Raw genomic sequence first — 13,969 nt, forward strand, 5'->3', positions numbered from 1 at the left:
GAAAGAATTCAAGAGCGAGCCAAAGTAAAGTGGAAGCGAGTTTACTTAGAGAAGTTTTTATGGGCTGGGTAATTACATATGCTAATGAGGGGGAAGAACATTCTAACAATTTAGAAGATGGGGTGGGGATTCCCAGGAATTGGGCCACCTCCCAGGTTTTGGCCTTTTATGGTCAGCCTCAGAACTCTCACGGCACCTGTGGGTGTATCACTTAGCATGCAAATGTGTTACAGTGAGCATATAATGAGGCTTAAGGTCTACTGGAGATCCAGTCTTCTACCTAGTTTGTTCTTGGGCCTAGTTTGTTCTAACTAGTTTTGTACGTAATTAAATTTTGTTTTTCTCCTGTTACTCTCGTGTCAATGTAATTATTAGGACTGTTACTGAGTCCAAGCTCGCTCTGCTCGCCACACGACAGGCCAATAAATAGGGAGATGAAGAGTTGGGGCAAGGAATAGTGACTTATTCAGAAAGCCAGCAGACCGTGAAGATGGCGGACTAGGGTCCCCAAAAAACCATCTTATTGGGGCCTGGATGCCAGTTTTTTTTATAGAACAGAGACGGGGAGGAGGTGAGGGAGTAAAGTAAAAAGGCCATTTATCTTGCAAAATCGGAGGGGATGTGTTAATTTCTTCTTTTCTGCAGCCATTTACAGGTGGGCAGGGTCAGAATGTCTCTCTGTGGGCTGAACAAAGGCCTTTGTTTTAACAGTCAGGCAGAGGGGCATGGTTCCCTGTGGCAGGCCATTATGTATGCTTACAGCTATAGACAGTGATTATAATAACAAAAGCAAAGAAAAGCAAAGGTTAAAGTAAAAGAAACATATCCAACAAGGAGTCAGAATTGGCTCTTCCCTGTTATAGGCCAGCCAGAAGAACCTAGAAGGGTGGAGGAAAATTTTTCCTCCCCAACAGCATCAATAAGTTTCAAAACTCCACATGATTCCAATGTGCAACAAAATTGGAGTATAAGTAGATTACAACCTTGCTACTCAAACCGTGGTCGGTGGGCCAGGAGCATCCATAGAACCTAGGAACCTATTAGAAGTGCAGATTCTTAGGCCCCACCCCATCCTGCTGACTCAGACTCTGCTGAAGCACAGGTCTCAAGTACTTTATTTGCACGTTAAAGCTTGATAAGCACTGGATGGGATGCCCTTTGATGGGGCCTAATGGGGCCTGCTGGTTGTTAATTATTTCTGTAAATGGAGAAATCCCTGAATAATGTAGTATTAATGATCTTGGGAGGGGGAGGAGGGGTGGAGTGTGCCGAGAGCCAGACTGGAGAAAGCTGTTAAAGAGGCTTAAAGAAACTGAAAGGTTCTGGCTGATTGCTGTATCCGCATAGATTAATTTTCACACTGCCACAGACCTTCGAAAGAGTCTTACATAGTCCGAGGGGGTTTATTTCCATTGAAGGCTCAAAATGTGACAAGACAGCTCCAAATGCTTTGTGCTTATGGTTAATTTAATTCTCATGGCCACTTATGCTGCGGATGCTAATGATTCCCATTTTGCAGAAGCACAGGGAGGTTAAGAACCTGCCCACGGTCATCTAGCTATTCAGTGGCTGAATGATGGTTTTGTTGTGTTGATAGTTGTTGTCTTTCAAAATCAAAAGTCAGGTTTATTTTATAGTTGGTGTTGAGAAGGAGTAAAGACCAAGGGTGTCAAACAGAAATTGTGCCCGGGAACAGTGCTGGGGCTTTGTACATCAACTCCACTTAACAGCCTGGCTTTCCTGAGGAGGCCAGGAGATTTGGGGGAAACAGGATTAAAGAGGAGTTTTTCTCCACTTCACTACTCCTATTCTAAGCCAAGGAGGGGCCCTGACCCTACTCCTTCCCTCTCACCTCACTCTGCCCGTAGCATCATGTCAGCCCAGCGACAAACAGTGAGGAAATTTCCTTCGAACACCGCAGGGCAGCTGCGGTTGCTGACCCCAGACCTGCAGGGCCTGACAATCTCCTATGTGGTCAACAGGTGCAAGAAAGCAGCTGCAGAAGAACTAAGGCGAGACCACCACAGACCCGCTATGCCCTGAAGAGTAAGAAATACCACCACCTTCCAGCCGTGTGTCAGAACCGAAGCTTTATTTTAATATTCTTATTTTCAGAATATCACTGGCAACTAGAAACTTGTATGCAAGAATGATTTTTACAACTGTAAATAAAATAGATAATGGAATTGTAACAGTAAATACACCTTAAATATAAATATACACATTGCTATCCCACATGTATAAAAGTCATGCTCTGTAAATGTTCTGTCCACACACTGTCTTTGTGGGGCACTGAATTCCAGGATGGATCTTTGAGGGTTTACATGTGTCCCATTAGTTATGGACATTTCCAGAGAGCTTATGTAGGAGCAACACATTACAAATTTTGAAAAAAAAATTAAGTATCACAGAGCATTTTTGGGGGATATTTAATACTTCTGTTCTATAAAGAGAGCATTTCTTAAATATTACAAATGGTGAAACAAATATACTAGCTTACAGATATGTACAATGTACTACTTTATACTTCAAAATGCAGGAAGATAAATTATATATATTTTATATATATATAATTTTAGATCTAATGAACAATTCAATATTGCTCTTGTGTTGGTCTTGCTGTATTGCATGCATGCCCAGGGCACGCCCATGGCTTGTCACCAGATGGAAGAGGGATTGGCAGGGACAAACGGGATCCATGGAGCCCCAAGCTTATTCCCGGAGTGCCATCTTCAAAGCAATATTTTGAGTTTTGTAACTTACTGTGGCAAGGTCAAAACCTTCTGTGTCCATATGCAATGCAGGACGTGTCCTCAAGAACCACAACTACTTATTCGGGGACTGGCCCACATAAATGCTAAAAACATCTGGTTCAGTGGGACTAACTCCTCCTGAATGTCCATTGGGGAGCTCCGAAAATATTATTTTGAGATAATCATCTATATCCTCAGTGTAGTTCATAAAAAATGATCTCAGAATAAAGACCCATGATTGAAGCATCAATGGCCTTCCAATAAACTCACAGGCAAAATACAAAGGAAGAAAATGTGTCCTGAATGAGATCAGATTTTCAATAATTACAAGCTTCTCATATTGATCAAGCTATAAACACTTAAAAATGTAGACACTGCCTTGAGAGGGCTAAATGAATTTCTAACTTGGATTAGGAAGAATGGGGCAGTGACAGGGAGCCCACACACTGGGAGCCTTATGGACATTACAGCCTGTGGCAGACATCACATTTTACCATTAGTTTAACCCACCCAAGATCTCTAAAGTTCATTTTGGCCATGAAGTCCTGTTTCTTCTTCCACTTAACCCATATTCAGACTACAAATGGATGACATCTCTCTGAGAATAGAAATAGAAAAAAAAAAAGGTAGGGACAAGTTGAAAAGCAAATGTTCTAGAAAACACACCAATGAGATCTCACTGTGAAGGCTGTGGAACAGCCACTTGGAACAGAAGGAGCCCATCAGAAGGTGTGTCCATTGGGACTTGGAGAGGGATTTGGTGGCACCCAGGCCACTTCTGTACCCTCCCTGTCCAAGTTCTGTTCTAGGAGGCCAGAGAGGTGGGCTGACCATGGAGCCAATGGTTCTCAAACTACCTCCCACACACTAAATACATCACAAGGACGAGTTATTAGCAGAGGAGAGGGGATGAGATGAAGCCAAGAAAATTTAAGCAGAAAAAGGTTAATTTAGGATCTGCTGAGAGCACAGAACTGCCCAATAGTTGCTGTAGCAGGAGGCACAGGAAAGACACAGCAAGTGCAGGAGAGAAGGGTATGTGCAAACGTCCGAACTTGACCATCCTGCCCCAGCTGGGCGCTGCTGCCCAGAAGCCGAGAAGCTCCCCTTACATGATCCTGAGGGCATCACTCTCTCTGCCTGCCAGGCAGGCAACAGGAAGGTGTGCTGAAAGGGAAAATTCCAGAGGAGGCCCGAGTGGGATGCAGACTGGAACAAACAGGAGAATTTACAGGCTCTGTCAGTGGGAATTTTCAGGAAGCAGAGCCAAAGCAGCCTTGAGGACGGCAGAAGAATAAGCTGAGTGGGCTATGCCCGGCCTGTGACGGAGCCTGCTGGACCCATTTCCACCTAGCATGCAGGAATCAGCAGTGGCCGTAATTTGGTTTGAAGAATTGAGGATGCACACGAGATCATTAGGAGGAAAAGATAATCATTTCCAGAGTGAACCCTGCATTGAACAGCTCTTAGAAGACATTTCTAATGGAACATGCACGATAATCTATTACTTGAATGCATTTCCCAGGAATATACTCGTTATAGATAATCATCAAAAACACAGTGAACAACCTTTGTTTCAACGTATTTCATTAAGATGCAAAGTATGGCACAGACATGTCCGTGTCTGTTAGAAAATGGATGTGGCTTTTGGTCTTCGGATGGCCTTTGTTGGCTGTTACCCAGTTGGATACAGATCGAGTTATTGAAAAGAAGAAAATCATGTTGGAGGACAAAAATGTCTAAAAAATAGCTACTTTAATTGCTTTTATTTAAAATCTGAGGGCTGGAAGAGTTATACCCCTCATGGGTCAAAGGAAGGAAACTTCACATTTCTAAAACTCTCACAATATAACACACAGGAGCGTTATTGCAATGTTTTAGTATTGTCCACGATATCCTTACGCAAACATTTTAAACGGAAATTGAAGAATTTCTGACAGAGCGGCACACTCTTAGTGAATTCATCATTGTATGTGAAAAGAAATACCCTAAAAGGCTAAAATGATACCTGCTAATAACTAGACTTAGTGAGGTGAGGACCTCCCCTCAGAGTGGCAAGGCTCACAGGTCAGCTGGGAACTGACAGTGAACATCCTCTGGCGGGTAGAGAGGCTGTGTTATTTTAATTCAGTAAAAGAACCATGGGACCGAACAACTTTGGCCTGGTCTTCTCACCTCTTCCCACCCCTCCCCTCCCAAAGGGTTGTCACTGGCTTCTGAGCAGAGGGGATGCCTGGTCTGGGGGTGGTGCTTGCAGCTCTGGGTTAACATACTCTCACATGTATGCAGATAGTATGTCCCCCTAACGGCACACGCTGCTTCTGAGGGCACAAGCCCTCATGCCTCCTAATGGCGAACGATGCCTCCAGAAATGTCCGGCACCCCATTCGGTTCCCTGCGATGCTGAGCATGTTAGTTTTCATTTTAAGCATTTGTCAGATTCCCTGATTCTGGAGAGGGGGTGCTTATCGGTGGTAGTGTAAAATGCCCTCTGAGGACAACAGCGCACATCTCGGTCCAAATGCAATATTTAACACGTGGGCATCTGACATGCTACCCTTACGACTGTGGGTTTCACGTGGAGGGGGAGGGGAGGAGAGGGAGACACACAATTGCTGCTCCCACGGGAGGGAGTTCACATGATCACGCACTTGCCCTTGAGCTTTTCTTTCCTCTTCTGCTGCTTGCTCTTTTTCCCATCGATCTGGAGGCTCACGGTCCTGCGCTTCTCCAGGTTGAGCAGCTCCTGGAAGAGCTCCTTCACATTGTGGTTGAGCTTAGCCGAGGTCTCCATGAAGGCGCACTTCCACTTGCGGGCCAGCACCTCAGCCTCGCTGCTCTCCACCTCGCGGTTCGGGCTCTCGTCACACTTGTTCCCCACAAGCATGATGGGGATGCTCTCCACATCCCCTTTGATCTCACAGATTTGTTCATAGATGGGTTTGAGCTCCTCCAAGGACTGCCGGCTGGTGATAGAGTAGACCAGAATGAAGGCATGCCCTTTGGAGATGGACAGCCGCTGCATGGCAGGGAACTGGTGGCTGCCTGTGGTGTCCGTGATCTGCAGGGTGCAGATGCTCTTGTCACAGCTGATGACCTGCCGGTAGGTGTCTTCCACAGTGGGGATGTAGCTCTCCCGGAATGTACCTTTCACAAACCGCAAGACCAGAGAGCTCTTGCCAACACCACCTGCGCCGAACACGGCCACCCGGTAATCATTGCTCTGCTCTGGCATGTTGCTTGAGGGCTCCAACGATCAACTAGGAAGCACCTAGCAAAGGAACCAGATGTTGTTTGAGAGAATTAGTAAAAGAAAAATCTAGGAAAAGGTTGCTTTACCCTCTCTTGATAGCTTAAAACAAAATTGAAATGGTACAGTTTGCTTTCACTTTCCCAACACAAGAACAATTCAAATTTCATTTTATAATTCTGTAATTCTAAATCCAATAATTATAGCTAATCCCCAGTTTTCAACAGGGCTATTGATCTACTGAGTGGCTAACTGGAGCCAGTCTATTCCTCCTTATTGGACCATGGTTCTGAGCAGCTTTGCTCTCACATCACCCTGTGCTCAGGGAAAAGATGCCAAGTCAGCCCAAGGGAAGCAGAATCCAGGAAAGGTAATGGGGAGATGGAAATTAACCAAGCCCCAACATACACACACACACACACACACACACACACACACACACAATCACAATCACAATCACAGCAGATCTTTACTATTTAACCTGAAGTACTGTGAACACCCAATACACTGGTCATAATATGTAATTTTTTAAAAGTACAAGGAGGGGTAACCAAGCCCCAACATACACACACACACACACACACACACACACACACACACACAATCACAATCACAATCACAGCAGATCTTTACTATTTAACCTGAAGTACTGTGAACACCCAATACACTGGTCATAATATGTAATTTTTTAAAAGTACAAGGAGGGGGTTAAAGGCGAGGAGAATGCAATTTTTACTCAGTGTTTATGTTAACTCATGAAATCCTCACCAGCCTGCAGAACTGGTGTCATTATCCCTGTTGTGAAATGAGGAAACACAGAAGGAATAGGGGAATGTAATGTCCCCGACTTCACACAGCCAGCGAGAGGTGAGGCAGGGATGCAAACTGCAGTATCTCTGTCCCACAGGCTGCTGTCCCACAGGTTGCTGGACAGAGAGCTGGTCACAGGGGCCTGGGCACTACTCAGGCCATGGTGTGGACTCTCATTTAGCAGTAGAAGTTGACAGTTAACTAAGAAGCTTGGAGGGTCCTTTTATTGATCAAATTTAAAATGATTATGGGTGCTCTATTTTTAAGAATTATAAGAAGTCAAGTGTTACTAAGACAGTGATATAAACCACTATTAATGGTCATTAAAATGGAGTAGAATGGGGTTTCCCTTCATCACAAACATCACCCGTTTCCTGACCTACAGATTATCAAACATCTTTCATCCTGTTCCTTCTTTGGTAAGAAAGGACATATGACATGCAAAAAAGTAGACAGTCAAGAAAACAGCCAACATTTTTAAAACAAAGTAGACACGTAATACGGTAATGCGAAGCATGGAACCCATTTTCTCCAGGCAACATTGTGCTGACTTTCACTTTTCTAATCTTAGAGTAACCAAGGGACAGTAATAAAAGGCATTGCTCAAAGTCATTCTCAGAGACCAGTAAAAATTAAATATAATTAGCCATGGAAGGAAATGGGTATGTGCAGCTAATGTCTACTGGCAGACAGATCAGATCAAAGCCCAGGACTGTGGCATCTCATCTCCTGATTTTTTTCTGAGTTCACCATGTACATCTGACTGCAAATCTGCTCAAATAAATACTCAGCTGTTCTGTGTGCACTTGGTATCCCTAACCTTGCAAAAAACCGAAGAAGCATCTATATGTATATACATATATATGTATGTATGTATAACTGATTCTCTTTGCTGGACACCTGAAACTAACACAACATTGTAAATTAACTATACTTTGATGTTTTAAATGGTTACAATTTTTTTAAAAAAAGAACAAACTGAACCCAAAGGAAGAAAAATGAAAGATTAGATAACAGTGGAAAGTAATAAAGAATAGAAAACCAACAGAAAAAATTAATAGAACCAAAATCTGTTTTTTTGAAAATATCAACAAAATTAATTTTTGCACTAGACTGAACAAACAAAACAGTGAAAAGACTCAAATTATTAAAATCAGGAATGAAAGAGGAAACATTACTGATCTTGCAGAAATGAAGATTACAAGGGCATGACCAACTGTAAGCCAACAAGTTAGATTTCTCAGATGAAACAGATGGAAACTACTCAAGTAGACACAAGAAGAAATCAAAAATATGAATAGAACTTTAATTGAATAGTAATCAAAAAACTATCTAGAAAGAAAATGCCCAGGTCCAGATGGCTTCACTGGTGAACTCCAACAAACATTTAAAGAAGAATTAATACCAATTCTTCACAGTCTTCCCAAAAACTTAATAGGAGGAAACACTGCTTAATCTTTCTGAATCCAATATTACCCTGATACCAATACCAGACAAAGATGTCATGAGAAAACTACAGACCCATTTCTCTTATGAATATAGATATAAAAATCAACAAAATACTAACAAATTGAATCCATCAATATACAGAAAGATTATACATCATAACCAAGTAGAATTTATGCCAGCAATGCAAAGTTGGTTTCATATCTATACATATATATATATATATATATATATATATATACACACACATATATATATATAAAACATGTATATAACGTAACACACCATATCAATAAAGGACAAAAACCATGATACCTCAGTAGATACAAAAAATTGACAAAATTCAGCACTCCATTATGTTAAAACAAAAACACTTAAGCCAGCAATGAAAGGGAACTTCCTCAACCAGAAAATGGGCATATAATGAAAAATACCAAACTAACACAATACTTAATGGTAAAAGATTGAATGCTTTCTCCCTAGGATTAGGAAAAAGAGTTTCCACTCTTACAGCTTCTATTCAACATTTTGCTGCAGGTTTTAACCAGGAGAATTAGGCAAGCAAATGAAATAAAACCATCCAGATTGGAAAAGAATGAAACAAAACTATATTGCAGGTGGCATGACTTTGTAGATAGAATATCCTAGGGACTCCACTAAAACTATTAGAACTAATAAAATAGTTCAACAAGTTTTCAGAATATAATACCCATTTAAAAATTAATTGTATTTCTACACACTTGAAATGAACAATCTAAAATTAAGAAACTAATTCCATTTACAATGTCATGAAAAAGAATAAGATACTTAGGAATAATCTTAACAAAGAAGTACAAAATGTATACTCTGAAAGTTACAAAATATTGTTGAAAGAAATTGAAGACCTACATTAGTGGAAAGACATCCATGTTTATGTATCAGAGGACTTAATTTTGTTAAGATAGCAATAGTCCCTGAATCACCTACACATTCAGTGCAATCCCTAAGAAAATTCCAACTGACTACTTTACAGAAATTAACAAGCTGATCCCAATATTCACAGGAAAATTCAAGAGACCCAGAATAGTCAAACCAATGTTGACTGAAAGAAAAAAAGAACAAAGTTGGAGAACACATACTTCATGATTTCAAACTCACTACAAAGCTACAATAATCAAGACAGTGTGAGATTGGCACAGGATAGACAAATATATGAATGAAAATCTTCAGAGTTGAGAAATAAACTCTGACTTTTACAGTCAACTTATTTTTGAGAAGGATGTCAGAAAATTCAATAGAGAAAGAATAGTCTTTTCAACAAATGATGCTGGACAACTGATATTCACATACAAAGGAATGAAATTGGATCCCTCCCTTATACCATATACAAAAATTAACTCAAAATGGATCAAAGACCTAAATGTAAGACCAAAAACTATAAAACTCTTAAAAGAAAATATAGGCATAAATTTGTGATCTTTGATTTGGCAATGGTTTCTTAGATGTGATATCAAAAGCATGAACAAGATTAAAAATAGGTAAATTTGATTTCAAGAAAGTAATAGGCAACCCAGAGAAAGGGAGAAAATTTCTACAAATCATATATCTTACAAGTGATTAATTCCAGAACATATAATAAACTCCTGTCATTCAATAACAGCAAGGAAAACCCAAAAACTAAAAATGAACAAAGCACTTGAATAGACATTTCTCTAAAGAAGCTATACCAATGGACAATAAGCACTTGAAAAGATACTCAACATTACTGTTACTAATTATTAGGGAAATGCAAATCAAACCACAATGAAATACCACTTCACTGCCACTTGGAAGACTTTAACAAAATCACAAATTAAAAAAAAACAAAAACAGAAAATAACAAATGTTAGCAATGTTGTAGAGAAATTGGAACCCCTGTGCATTGCTGGTTTCAATGTAAAGTGGTATAGCTGCTTTGGAAAACATTCTATCACTTCCTCAAAAGCTTAAACAGAATTACCATAAGGCCCAGTGTTTTCCATAATTCTATACCCATGGGAAATGAAAACATAGCCGCACAAAAAATTGTATGTGAATATTCATAGCAACATTATTCATAATAGCCAAAAAGTGGAAAAAACCCAAATGTTCACCAACTAATGAAGGGATAAGTAAAATGTGGTAGATCCATTCAATGAAATATTATTCAAGAATAAATAGATATGGAGTACTGATACACACTACAGCATGGTTGAGCCTTGAAAATATGATGCTAAATGAAAGAAGCCAGTAACAAAAGACCACACATATTGTATGATTCCATTCATATGAGGCATGCAGAATTGCAGATTTATAGACAGAGAAAGGATATTTGTGATCGCCTAGGGTTGGGGTGACATGGGCATTGGGGAGAAATGGGAAGTGACTGGACAGAATTTCCTTTTGAGTGATGAAACATTCTAAAACTGACTGTGGTAATGACTGCATGACCCTGTGAATATACCAAAAACTACTAAAGCGTATACTTTAATTGGGTGAATTATATCTCAATAAAGCTGTAGTTTTAAAAAAGACATTGTATAGGGCAGCATTCCACTGTATGTGATAACATTGTCTACTGATTCTGAAACTGATTCGGTGCGAGAAATAATGTGCTAAACGTTAACAGGCTCGGCTTTATTCCTAATAGCCAGATGATGGAAACAACACACATCTTCACAGTAGAAATGATAAGCAAAGAATGGAATATTCATACTATAAAAAGAAATACACTGAATTAACTTATTCATACCATAAGAAAAAGCAACACAAAGAACAATACAAAGAATAATACATGCAACAACCTGGTTGAATCTGACAGTTGAGATGTGCTAGGCAGCCTGCTGGGCGCTAGAAATGTGCATATTTTCACATGGGTGGTGGTTACAAAGATGTTAACACTACACTGTTATAAGGTGGTTATACAGATTATTCTGAATGATTTTATTCTTTTAAAATTATCATGGAAATAAAATCACAATTTTTTTTAAAAACTGGGAAATCTAATAGGATTCATTCTCAGACCCCAGTTAAAGAAATACTATTGTTAGAGTTCAAGTATGATAGACCTAGAAAGTAAGGCTTTGATTTTGGAGACTAGGAAGTTGTTCAAAGATAGGGATATTGAATAACATTCCCCAAACTGAGAAGGAACTTCGAGACTGAAAAATGAAGCAGGCAACTCCATAAAGTAGAATTATGAAGTTTATTGAAGTGAACTTACATACAGGTTGGATCAGGCAGACAGCAATCCAGAAGCATTCACAGCTGCACTCCACCCTGCTGAGAGGGGTACAGGGGAATTTAAAGGGGCCAAAGTGAAATATAGAATCTGACTACCAAGTGAGAAGCACGTCTGTACCTGTCAGGAACCGGGAATTTTTCCTCCCCAGCGGGGGTCTCATGAACATCTGTGCCAGCAAAGGCACTCTTCCAGTTTTCATATCAGATGAAGGCAAGGGTAGAAGTTGATAGGAAATTTATCTGGCTTGGATGTATTCTTTGTGGGTTAGGCAAAAGCTCAGTCATGCAGAGAAGAGAAGGGGTAGGATTGCAGAACTAAGATGGAGCTGACAAAATGGAGTCAGTGTGGCTCAGCCGCACAGAAGTAAAGGAAGATTGGCAAAGTTTCAGTTAAGTGGTGTTGGGGAGTACAAGTCATTCTGCATTGGGTATGAGAGTGACGAGATGAGACAGCTACAAAGACAAGAAGTGTAGATTTCTCTTTAAGGAAATTTGGAGATTAAGGAAAGGAGAAGGGACAATTGGCAAAGGTTAAGGTAAGGGTTAGATGGGTGGGAAAGAGTATCCGTATGGGTCTGCTGATGGATATCTGATGGAGCAAATGTGGAAAAAAACAGGAGCCCCTGGGATTCAGGATGCACACACAGAAGGTTGGTCTTCAGGGAGAGAAGGAAGGGTAGGTGATGGCAGAGGAAGTCCCAATTAAACCTTCCCAGACCAACCCTGCTGTTCAGCTTAAAAACTTTAAAAACAAATAAATTTAAAAATAATGATATAATGCATGTACTTGGTTAAAAAAAAGAATAAACAAAATTGTAAAATACTCCTTTATCCACACCCAGACCCCTTCCTTCGGCAGCCCTAGTCTCTCTTTCCAGAGATACCCACTGTTAAAAAGAATGGAAACTCAGTTGTTTCCTGGTGTTCACAGTTAAATTTTAAATAATGCACTCATTGCTTGAATAATAGATCTTAATGTCTTGACTTACTGACTTTGGAACATCTCTCTCTATGAAATTAGCACTATTACCTTCCTCCATTGCCTAATTTTGTTAGGTATACTCTGTTTTTAAAGTACATACCAGTATTTGTGTTTTCCAGATATAATATTTGCAATTAGTTTCAAAATTTAAATTGTCTTCTGTGGTTCTTCTACAGGTTGTTTCTAAACCCTATCAATAAACAGCATTAAAAGGACTTTGTAAAGATTTTTCATTGCAGAAGTAGACAGGACTGGACCCACTGAGAGGGAAAGGTTATTTTCATTAAACTTTGCTGATTGCATAATTTTCTGTGTCAGCAACACTGGAGTCTTACTTTTTCTAGCTTTTTTGTTTGTTTTTTGCTTAAGTAATACAACTTTTGTATTTCAATTTATCACCTTCCTTGGACTCATTTTACGCTTTGGTATAAACATTACTGATAACTTCTTTTAGATGATGTTAAAATTTCTGAGCTCATGCCCTCACTTGATTGATAGAATTCTGCAGTCAAACTAAGGTCAAATTCTTTTTTCTTCAGATTTTAAAAATTATTTAATTTTATCATCCATGGTTACTGACATGAAATCCAAAGCCAGTACGATATTCTTTCCTTTGTAGCAAAGTTGTATTTTTCCCTTCTCTGGCAGGGTTAGGATATTCTCTTTATTCTGGGAGTCATGACATTTCACTAGGATATATCTAGAACTGCTTTTTAACTATGGTGGGTTTTTTGTGGGGGCGGGGGGGTGAAGTAGATGGTTAAAAACATAACCCTTTCTGCAGCTTGGGAAATTTTTCTTTTTCTTTTTAAAATTACATCATCCCAAGCCCTATATCTTTTTCCTCTTTCTGAAACTTGTATTACAGGATGGACCAAGTATACCTGTTCTTGATTTCTCAAAATCTTTTCCTTATGTTGCCAATAAACTTTCTTGTACTCTGATATTTTTCTTTTTTAGAGAAGCACTTTGTTATCTCAGGAAAGGTGATACGATGCAGAATTTCAATAAGAATGCTAATTGAGATTTGTTGCTGCTATTCTTATCTGAGATACCTCTAGTTCCATTTCTTCATTGTGTTCCTTCTCTTTCATATGGTTGGCTTCACCATATGTCTGTTGGTCTCTTGTAGCCCACTGATTTAAAGAAGAATCATATTGGCTGGGAAAGGCAGCTAGAGTGCGTTCTCTTGATGCGCAGATATGTTCACCAACAGCCTAGTCCCTATATAGGAAGGTTGTCTGGAATGACTTTACATATACCCTGCTACTTTCCTTTTCTTGAACTTGTCTGGACTAAACTGTCTCTACAGTCCCTTACACTTCTAAAAAGCATATACATAAACAGACAAATGAAGGAAAGTATCAAGGAAAGGCAGTAAACTATCCATCCCAAAATATCATAAAATATAAAAATGTGTGTCTTATAATAAAGATTCAAAAATGAGACATTTTAAATACTGAAAATCAGGTTAGAGATGCAATATTT

The 13,969-nt window shown here is 39.6% G+C and overlaps 1 protein-coding gene across 2 annotated transcripts in view; it reads right to left on the reverse strand.

The window, feature by feature from the left end:
• Nucleotides 1-2,075: 2,075 nt before the first annotated feature.
• Nucleotides 2,076-13,969, reverse strand: part of DIRAS2 (DIRAS family GTPase 2) — a 157,990-nt gene continuing 146,096 nt past the window's right edge. For both annotated transcript variants that reach the window (XM_060015098.1, XM_060015097.1), the window contains exon 2: nt 2,076-6,024. In XM_060015098.1, coding sequence (XP_059871081.1) covers nt 5,389-5,988 — 600 coding nt within the window. In that variant the 5' untranslated portion in view covers nt 5,989-6,024 and the 3' untranslated portion in view covers nt 2,076-5,388. The remainder of the gene's footprint in view (nt 6,025-13,969) is intronic.

Source organism: Delphinus delphis, chromosome 6, assembly GCF_949987515.2.
Source record: "Delphinus delphis chromosome 6, mDelDel1.2, whole genome shotgun sequence".
NCBI lineage: Eukaryota > Metazoa > Chordata > Mammalia > Artiodactyla > Delphinidae > Delphinus > Delphinus delphis.